The sequence below is a fragment of the Triticum urartu genome, chromosome 7 (genome assembly GCF_003073215.2).
Source record: "Triticum urartu cultivar G1812 chromosome 7, Tu2.1, whole genome shotgun sequence".
NCBI classification, from domain to species: domain Eukaryota; kingdom Viridiplantae; phylum Streptophyta; class Magnoliopsida; order Poales; family Poaceae; genus Triticum; species Triticum urartu.
In genome coordinates, this window is record NC_053028.1 from 27,828,542 (window position 1) to 27,839,254 (window position 10,713).

At 44.0% G+C, this 10,713-nt stretch overlaps 1 protein-coding gene across 1 annotated transcript; it reads right to left on the bottom strand.

Moving 5' to 3' along the window:
* Positions 1 to 1,904: 1,904 nt before the first annotated feature.
* On the bottom strand, positions 1,905 to 9,804 carry LOC125523312. The gene is made up of 8 exons (XM_048688359.1): positions 9,657 to 9,804; positions 7,768 to 7,860; positions 7,179 to 7,678; positions 3,003 to 3,071; positions 2,859 to 2,913; positions 2,488 to 2,661; positions 2,289 to 2,348; positions 1,905 to 2,180 (listed from the first exon to the last, which is right to left on the bottom strand). Exons 2-6 carry the CDS (start codon positions 7,790 to 7,792, stop codon positions 2,639 to 2,641), a joined length of 672 nt encoding a protein of 223 aa, XP_048544316.1. The 5' UTR covers positions 7,793 to 7,860; positions 9,657 to 9,804; the 3' UTR covers positions 1,905 to 2,180; positions 2,289 to 2,348; positions 2,488 to 2,638.
* Between the last annotated feature and the right edge of the window lie 909 nt (positions 9,805 to 10,713).

Below are 10,713 nucleotides of genomic sequence, written 5' to 3' on the forward strand. Positions count from 1 at the left end.
GCTTAACAAAAGTCCCTTAGTGACCTTGAGCCAAAAGCGATAACAAAATATACTAACAAGCACATGAAGATAGCAAAAACATAATCAGTTTTCAGACTTAGTGAAAACTGGCACATGCTGAAACATAACTCAAGTAGGCATGTTTACGAGCTCGATACACTCACCACGGTGCAAGTCATGGCAAGACAAGCATACATCCAACAAGAAGGCACAAAATGCAAGCTAGACATGGCAAGAACAATGGCATAGCATGCACGGATCAACTACAACATCACCGGCAAAATTGCAAACAAGTTCACAATCTGCCCAGATTCACAACGAAGCAAAAGTAGAGCTCGATTGACTCAAGCTAGAGTGCTCCATAATTGCAAACAAAGACATGGATGGATAGAGCACTACAAGATTAACAAAACTCCTTTACTGATCATCCTTAAAAGAGGCACGGATCAATAGGAAACAACATGAACATGTGGCATCATGAGATAAACGATCCCAGGACTTGGTGAAATTACTAAGTCCCTGAAAACAGAGTTACCGAGTGCACCACTTTGCAATCTTGCACTAGTCACCAAACACATCACAAAAATACATGGGTTGCACCTCTGGAAAGATGACAAAACCCTTAACAAAACATATGTAGAGCATCAGGGCATCTCATGCACACAACAATCATGGCAAAAATGATAAATGTCTAAGATGGAGTAGCAGATCTGACAATTAACTCAAGTAGCCCTCTTCTAACAGCATTTCGGGCATCAAGATGATCTCAAATGAAAATGATGCAATCGAATGAAATTATGTACACTCCGAGATGAACATTTTGATATGCTATATGCATGAATCGGAGTTACGGATGCAAAGTTACGGGGCCTCGAACAGGGGCACTTGAATCTGCAATTTCGGGAGTTAGTAAAAAAAACACCACCTAGGGTTACTGTTCACGGATCCCAGATCTGGCTCACATCACTGTTCACGGCGGCACGCACTGTAGCAAGTCGAGGATGAGGTCGCCGGACTTGGCAGGGTCTTCACCGGAGATCGCGGGGAGGACAGCGGAGGGCTGCGGGGTCCCGGACTTGACGGCGCCGGCGGCTTGGAGACCTCGGGCGGCGCGGGCGAGGCCGGACCCGGGCGGCGCGGCGGACTCCGGCCACCGGAGCGGCGGGGTAGACGAGTTGGAGCGGCGGAGGCGGCGGGGCGTGGCGCTGGCTGCGGGGAAGAGGAGGCGGGCGGCGGCGCGGCAGATCTGGGCCGCGGGGGCCCCGGATGGGCCTCGCGGGCCTCGGCGGCGGTGGCGGCGGCGCGCCACGTGGCAGCTTGCCACTGGTGTGGGCGGGCGGCGGACGGAGTGTCCGGCGCGGGCGAACAATGTCCGGCGCGTCGGAGGGGATTTTTAGGGTTTCGGAGGTAGGAGGAGATCCGAAAATCGGGGGAACTTTAAATAGGCACAGGAAGAGCTAGGAGAGTCCAAATGAGGTACGGTTTTCGGCCACGCGATCATGATCGAACGCTCTAGATCATGGAAGAGAGTTAGGTGGGTTTTGGGCCAAATTGGAGGGGTGTTGGGCTGCAACACACACGAGGCCTTTTCGGTCCCTCGGTTGACCGTTGGAGTATCAAACGAAGTCCAAATGATACGAAACTTGACAGGCGGTCTACCGATAGTAAACCAAGGCCTCTTGGCAAGTCTCGGTCCAATCCGGAAATGTTTAATCTCCACACACGAAAGAAAGCTAAAAATGACCACCGGAGGAGAACGAAGCGCCGGAATGCAAAACGGACAACGGGGGAAATGCTCGAATGCATGAGACGAACACATATGCAAATGCAATGCACATGATGGCATGATATGAGATGCATGACAACGAAAATAACACACAAAGACAAAGACCCGAACCCGAGAAAATAAATATAACTTAACGCCGGAAACGGCAAGAGTTGGAGTACAAATTGGAAAAGTTATATCCGGGATGTTACACAAACCCCCTGGGTACAAGACAGCCGACCAGCTCCAGCAGATAGCCAAAACAACGGTTCCTAACAAGCTGGACCCTGTGGTGGCTCTTGCACATGAGATTGACAATCTCAGAGAAGTATGGCATGCTGCACCGGCTGTAAGCTTTAGTTGCAATCTCATCAATGGTGGCCTTTGTTGTGGTTGGGTCAATCCTTGCTCTCTACTGCAAAAATATATAGAAGGTAAAAAGGTGTATGAATTTATTTGAGCTGGAAAACTATAAAAAAATGGAACCCCAACTGATGAAAAAAAAGAAAAAGTAGTGATGTACCTTCTTTTTTCGTTTCAAAAGAGCTTCCCGTCGTTCTTTCCTTTGAGCACTCTTACTCAGCTGGCGGAAGGAAAAACAAAAAAAAATCCATTAGGTTGGGGGCAAGAAAAAAAGGCAACAATTCATGCATTATCTATTTTTTAAACAATAAAAACAAGAAAAAAGAAAAGTGAATATTTATAGATAAAGTGATACACACCGAAGTCAGAACTTCTTCATACAGCAAACCCTTTGATGCTTCAGTGTCAGTGATCTTGACATCATAGCCTCTCTCTTCTAAATCAGTATCTTCAACACACTTATCTCTGCCTTCTTCATTTCTATCACTCCCAGGTTTCCCTCCTTCAACTTCAAAAACTGTACCTGTGTGCGGCTGTATTAAAAAAATGCATATGATACATTAGTGTTGCAAGTAACTTCTATCTCTTGGAACATACTCTAGGCCAAAAAATATAAACAGGAAATACAACACACATATGTTCCAGGTAACTTCCTTCTTTGCTCATGCTTACAGAAAAACAAAAGCAGTAGACATTGTAAGCATACAAAGGGTGGTTGCATTTAACATACCACATTGTTTAAGCAATCTCTTGTTAAGTCTTTCGACTCCTTCATATGATCCTGTCTGAAAAAAAATGATGATGAGATTCAAAAAAAACTGTGCAAACAAGAAGGGGTTAAATCAAAAACACAGAAAAAAGACCGAGTACATACAGTTTTAAGCTGTTGACCTAACCCTTCTTTCAAGGAGGACTCGGTTTTAGTTTCGATCCCGCGTTCAATCTACATGCAGGCATCCATCACACTACTGATAAAAAAAGAGGCACTAATCTATCTAAATATATATCGCAAAAGTGGATTAACACAGAAACAAAAAAGGAAGACAAAAATACCACTGGATACCCTCTCAAATTTTACTGTGGCAGTGAGCTAAGAAAAAAAGAAAAACTGCACAAAAATCATTCAATAAAGTTATGCATCAGAGAGTGTTGTGTCGATCTTGAATCTAAATTCAGATTAGGGGAAATCAAACACAAAGATTGAGATCATTTCAGTTAGTAGGGCGGGCTTGAGAAAAGATGCTGCTTAGTGAGACGCAGGAGGCCCAAGACAAAAAAATCCATATAAAAAGAATCTGGGAGTGTTTCTGTACGAGTACATTAACAAATCCCAAACGTGCTTTGCTTTGGGCTTGCTTCATCTTAGCCGGCAGCTTTGGGATGATGATAGTTTCGATGTTGGCAATATTACGAGATGCCCTAATTAGCCGTGATGAATAGCGGCAATCTCCTATCTCCAGAGAGACAGAAGGTAGTTGACTAGAAAAAAGGGTAAAAACTATCAACTACAGTGGGATTAAAAAACACTTGTGAATGATGTTGTTTCCCTTCCTGCACTAGTCTCTGAAGATAACAAAATCACCAAAAGCCTCCAGGGATAATACAAAAATTTGATTAGAAGACATGTAACGTATCTTCAGAAACCAGCGAGAGAAAATGAAAAAGCATGTCTCACCCTCGACTTGAGTGATAGAACGCAGTCTGGCTAGAAACGGCCAGCAAATCAACTATGACATACTATCTCTTCAGTACAAAGACATTTTTAGAGTAAAATAGTACTATGTATATATAACCCCACACTGGCGCAGCCTGATGTATAACACCACACTGGCCCCAAAAAATCAATTATCTCAGTATGCCGAATGCCTCAGAAAAATCCAAACAAGCATTGGCAATGCTCGGTGCAAGCAGGCAACTGAGCAGACATCAGTAACAACTAAGTACGAGTACATCACAGCAGAATTCAAAAATAGTTACCTTCGAAAAAATACGAGGTCGAGCTAAAACAAAAGCACTAATTCGCTCCCCTCAGATTCGTGATTCGCCCCAATAAAAAAGCAGAGAAAAATACTTGTAACTAGTGAGGATGGTTAATCCGTTCACATATTTCTACTTGTAACTAGTAAAAGGAAACACTCCCAGATTTCCTTATGGAAAATGTAAAACATCAATTGTCTATTTTTGGTAGTTCAGACAAACAAAACCAAAAACAGGCACTACAAATGCAACATTTCATGAGTTGGAGACAGGAAGCCAAAAAGCGGGACAGCTTTGGGAAAAATATATGTGGAAAAATTGATGTTGATATGATTAAGAGATGCTGTATTTAGTTGTGACGATCAGCAGCAAAATCTTCCTACCTCGAGAAGACACAGAAGGTAGCTAAAATCCATCAACTACAGTGTTTAAATAACTAACAGTTGCAGATCACTTGCACGGGAGTATTACAGCAAGGCTGACCACTTACAAGCATGTTGCTTAAGAAATTAAGACATATCTACTAACAATGAACTTGCATACTTCTAAAATTCACAACCACAGAATGTCTATTGACAGTGAACAGAATTAGACTGACGCTCTCATGGAGCACAGAAAAATTCAGACGTAGTCCTACCAAGTTCCCCATCCCGCTGACCGGGCGCGGCGCTGGCTGGGGTGGCGCCGGAGAATGATGGAGAAGACGGACGCGCTGCCCCTTCCCCCTTCTCGTCGGGCAGCACCACCGGCACCCACCATCTGACGGACCACCACGCCAGTTACCCATCCCGCTGCCCGAAAACACACCAAAAATCCCTCTTCCGGACTTGCAATTTCATCTCGGAATCGTGATTCTCAACAATTATGAACCCTAGACTACAGAAAAATTGACACCCGCAGCTCGGTTTCACCTCGATAGGGGAAAAGGGGTCGTAGCTCAGCTCACCTCATCAGCAGGGCACGAGGACTCTGGAGGGGCGCCCGGATCGCCGAGCATCTCCTCACGGGCGTCACCGAGCATCTCGTCGCCGTTCCGACCAAGCAAAAACAGTGTACTTGTGAAAAAAATGTTTGTAAAAGGACATGCAACTAGGCCCCATGTCTCTCGACGCCGCCCCCTTCGACAAAACAAAAGCCCCCCTAGTTGCTACCAATCTAGAAGACATGCAGTTGCGTGCCTACTATGGGACATGCAACTAGGTCCCATGTCTCTCGACGCCGCACCCTCCGACAAAACAAATCCCACCCGCTAGTTGCGAGCAAAACTAGAAGACATGTCATTGCACGCCTAGTGTGGTACATGCAACTAGAAGACATGCAGTTGCGTGCCTAGTGTGGGACATGCAGTTGGCACCTCTCCCCATACAAACAAGAAATTGAAGTCGAGTTGCAACCAAGTTATAAGGCATGCAATTGCGACCAAGTTAGAAGACATGCAGTTTCGTGCCTCCTATGGGACATGCAACTGGGCCCCATGTCTCTCGATGCCTGCCCATCCGACAAAACAAAAGGTCCCCCCCCCCCGAGTTGCAACCAAGTTAAAAGACATGCAGTTGTGTTCCTAGTGTGGGACATGCAACTGGGCCCCATGCCTCTCGACCCCGCACCCCTTCGACAAAACAAAGACACCCCCCCAGTTGCGACCAAACTAGAAGACATGCAGTTGCGTGCCCATTGTGGGACATGCAAACTGGTGCCTCTCCCCATACAAACAAGAAATGGAAGTCGAGTTGCAACCAATTTATAAGGCATGCAGTTACGACCAAACTAAAAGACATGCAGCTGCATGCCTAGTGTGGGACATGCAACTGGGCCCCATGCCTCTCGATGCCGCCCCCTCCAACAAAACAAAGGCCCCTCCCCCAGTTGTGACCAAACAAGAAGACATGTAGTTGCGTGCCCATTGTGGGACATGCAGCTGGTGCCTCTCCCCGTACAAACAAGAAATGAAAGTCGAGTTAAAACCAAGTTATAAGGTATGCAGTTGCGACCAAGTTAGCAGACATGTAGTTTCGTGCCTCCTGTGGGACATGCAACTGGGCCCCATGTCTCTCGATGTCAGTCCATCCAACAAAACAAAAGCACCCCCCCCCCCGAGTTGCGACCAAGTTAGAAGACATGCAGTTGCGTTCCTAGTGTGGGACATGCTACTGGGCCCCATGTCTCTCGACGCAGCCCCCTCCGACAAAACAAAGGTCCCCCCTAGTTGCGGCTAAACTAGAAGACATGCAGTGGCGTGCCTGGTGTGGGACATGCAACTGGGCCCCATGCCTCTCGACGCCGCCCCCTTCCGACAAAACAAAGACTCCCCCCAGTTGCGACCAAACTAGAAGACATGAAGTTGCGTGCCCATTGTTGGACATGCAAACTGGTGCCTCTCCCCATACAAACAAGAAATGGAAGTCGGGTTGCAACCAATTTATAAGGCATGCAGTTGCGACCAAACTAAAAGACATGAAGTTGCATGCCTAGTGTGGGACATGCAAATGGGCCCCATGCCTCTCGACGCCGGCCCCTCCGACGAAACAAAGACCCCCCTAGTTGCGACCAAACTAGAAGACATGCAGTTGCTGCCAAACACAATGCGGCCATCATCAGCAGTTTTGTATGAGATTTTTTTTGAATCTCCCACCACCCACACAAATACCGACCAACCCCCTGTTCTTCAAACGGCGTGGCAGTAGCAACTTTCTTGGGTATTTTCTATGCATCATGGAAAAAAACACACAAAAAAGAGACAATTATGTGAGTGTTTTATCAAAACCATGAAACTTTCTTTGGTCTTTGAATCATTTCAAAGAAAAGGGTAAAAAACAATTTAGATTTTTTACTTGAAAAGCATACTGAAAAAAAACTGAGCATGAATACATGTTCAAACATACTTGCAGATACTAAAAACTCCTGCAAAAAAGTCTTATATTTTTAATTATGCAATTTCCAGCTCAGAAATCATATTACCCCGCCCCTTCTCTTTCCTAGGAATCAGATTTGCATTATGTGTTCAGATATATATACTTGTAGCATACCCATACAAAAGAACTAAAAGAGAAAAAAGGAAAAAAGAGATACATACCATCATGCCCAAACGAATGTCTGTCCTTGTGAGGCGGTGAAAGAAAGGAAACCCGATGAAATCATCACTGAGAGGCAGCGGCCCTTGTAGCTGAAAACCCTCTGTCTCATTAAGCAGAAGCACCATAGTGCGAACAATGCCTTCACCACCATCGCTTGAAGCTTCTCCATCCTCATCATCTGAATATGAATCTTCAATGGGATCACCCTCTTCCATAGGCTGTTCATCTTCGGAGCCGTTGCCCACCTGGATCACACAAATAGCTGCCCTAGGCGAAGGTTCATCCAGGAAGAACACCACCATCTGACCCTTCCCCAGCTTGTTGTCATCATATAACTTCCTCCAACCTCTCCCATACATAGCGCTCTTTGTACGACCCTTGTAACACTTTACAGTGTATGTCCGTTGGTTTGCCACAAACATCACCCTCTCTCCTGTCACATTGTTGAAACGGGCCCTTTCATTGCAAGGCACAACCTGATTTGAACACACACAAAAAACTAAAAAATACAAAAAGTTAGGAGTGACGTCACGACAAAAGTTATGAGTATTATGATGACATTAGTACAAAAAGTTAGGAGTGAGTTACCCCTGCATTGTTGGACTCCTCCCATGCAAACATGCTGAAACCACTTCCCTTGCTCTCATAGTTGCAATGGTTGAAACAAACTCCACAAACCTCCTGTGCACATCCAAAAAGGAAGCAAAAAATAAAATAAATTAGAATGTATAACTCACTAAAAATAACTCACTAAACAAACTCCACCATGTATTCATGCAGCTTTATGATTGTGAAAAAGCCCAAAAACTATGCTTACCAGATGGTACAACCAAAAAAATTACATATAAAAAATTACTTCTGCTGTAAAAGACTAGTGGTTCAGTTTTGGGAAAAGAGAGAACGAAAAGTATTGATGTACATGTGGTTACTATTACACTCTTCTGAAATAGGAAATACAAACAAAAAGAAGTTTTCAAATAGCTTCACACAGGGCCCATCAGGTTCCTAAAGTTAAATCCCTGCCCACCCAAATGACAAAATCTTGCTTTTTAATACGTTTTTATGACTAAAATTAATTCACAGAATGATGCTAATCCAGGCTAAGATGTTTCATTTTTTGCCACTCGACAGATCAGAAAGTACTCCTGTGAGGTCATGAGTCTAAACTCTGAACTAAAAGTACCTACATAGAAATTGGTGGTGCTACTAGTACTACCTCCAGTAAAAAAAATACAAAAAGGTACTAATCACTCTGTTATAGCTACTTGGCTTTACTGCTAGTTCTAATCAGTGCCACATAAGTAACTAGGTTGCCCTTGAAAAATCTAAAAAAAAAAGAGAAAGACGGCACCACATACGCTGCTAGCGGATTTGAATCAATCAACTGATCGTTAGTTGACTATCTATGATAGATCCTAGTGGATTTGATCAAGCAAACTTGGTGCTAACTTTGCACGTGCATATTTGGATTAGGTGCTCTAACACTACACAAAAGTGAAAAGTGTACAAAGACATACAATGTTAGGCTCAAGTGCTACAAAAAATCAGCAATAAATGCAATAAAAAAATACAAGAGGCTATGAAGATATAAAACAGCACTAGCAATATGCCTATACTAACTACCACTGGAAGTGACACTATGAACATAGAAAATGGTAAAATGAAACTATGGTTAGTAAGATGAACATACCAACAAGTCTGAAACTATATTCAGTCGTATGAACGTACCACTGCAAGTTTGAAACTATGTTCAGCAAAACGAACATACCACTGAAAGTCTGAAACTATGTTATGTACCACTGAAATTCTAAATCTTAACTATGGACATGGCAATCATCTATCATGAAAATGTACAAAAAAGCTATGAAAGTCTGAAAGTCTGAAACTACTAGTCAACTGAAACTACTAGTCACTGAAAGTCTGAAACTACTAGTCCACTGAAACTACTAGTCACTGAAAGTCTGAAACTACTAGTCCACTGAAACTACTAGTCACTAAAAATCCTTTATGAACGTATCACTGGAGTCTGAAACTACTGGTCAACTTCCTCCGGTGAAAAAAGATACATCATCCTCTACTTTCACTGGGAATGATTTTGCATTCTATTGACACACAAAAACAAAAATACAAAAATCTTAATGATAGAAACGCTATAAACAAAAACAAAAAATCATGTAGATTACTTTAATCAAACAAGTATCCATGAAAAAAGAAAAAGGGATCTACATTATATGCATACATGCAAACCCTACATATACCACTAAAATTCAGCATGCATCTTGATACACACGAACACAAAAGAAAAATGAAAAAAAAATCTAATAAAAATACAAGTGCTACACACTGGGGGGCGATTCTCAACTTGAAACTACTAGGCCGTATTACTTGATACAAAAAAACCTACAGCCCCACTCAGATCTATTGGGGGTGCGTGCAAACAAAAAGAAAAAAACACAAGCAAAGCTTCTGGGACTCACTTGACCAGATGCACCGGCCATCCTTCTCTCTGTCTGGTAGTGCAGGAGCGGTCGGATCTGAAGGTCAAAGAACCCCTCCGGGAACACCAAGCACTTGTACAGATTTGGGAGAGGGAGAAAATGGAGAGAGTGGAAAGGATAGAGATGAAATGACTGCTCGCTCCCCTCCTCATAATTACCCCGGTGCCCGCTCCCCTTCCCTTCCAGCGGCCCGAGAAGAAAAAAAAACAACGGAAGAAGCCCATCCCGAGACAAACTGCCCAGCCCACAAAACCACAAACGCTCGCCCGCGGCCAAGCTTCGACGTAAAAAAGGAAACGGGCCGGTCCGCGTCTTAGACAGGCCGAAAAAGGACACAAAAGCGACCAACGCGAATCTACAAGCAAGAAACAGATCGGACGGCTAACCAGTCGACTGAGACTTCGTGAAATCTCAGTCGACTGATTTTTAGCAGCGCCGTATCGGTAATGTTATATTTTTGTTAACAGCTAGCACGTTAAAGCATCTTTTTTAGAAAAGGAAATATATTAATATCACATCTTCTACATCGACTAATGCATATAGCTATTCTTTATTGCAAGCACAAAGCTCCTTAGATGTATCTTAACCTTGGATCGATGTTACACAACAAGCCGTACTAAATGCCATTCTTATTAGGAATTACCTGTAGCAGTACAATTTCCGTAGTAATATAACCTCTCGTAATCAACCGCTTGATAGACGCACAATACCAGGTGAATGGTCCCAGTTGTGAAGATAAAAGTTCCCTCAGCCACCTCGCTGTTGACACACTCAGCACACACGGGCACTGTAAGCTCTGAGTATGTTTGTCTCCTAGTCTCCTTTAATCAAAGATGGAGATCAAAGGGAGAGAAAGATATTTCTTCTACGCACGTTGGAGTCCGAATCTTCAAGAGCATATGCTGAGCAGTGCGTTCCTGTGCTCGCACACAGCCAATACACAAGCAGCCAGACACGCACAGAGGCACATGCATGCACGCGCACGCTGCACCGAGCACGCGAGCTGTCGCGCTTGTCCTCTCCTGCCGTGTTGCAC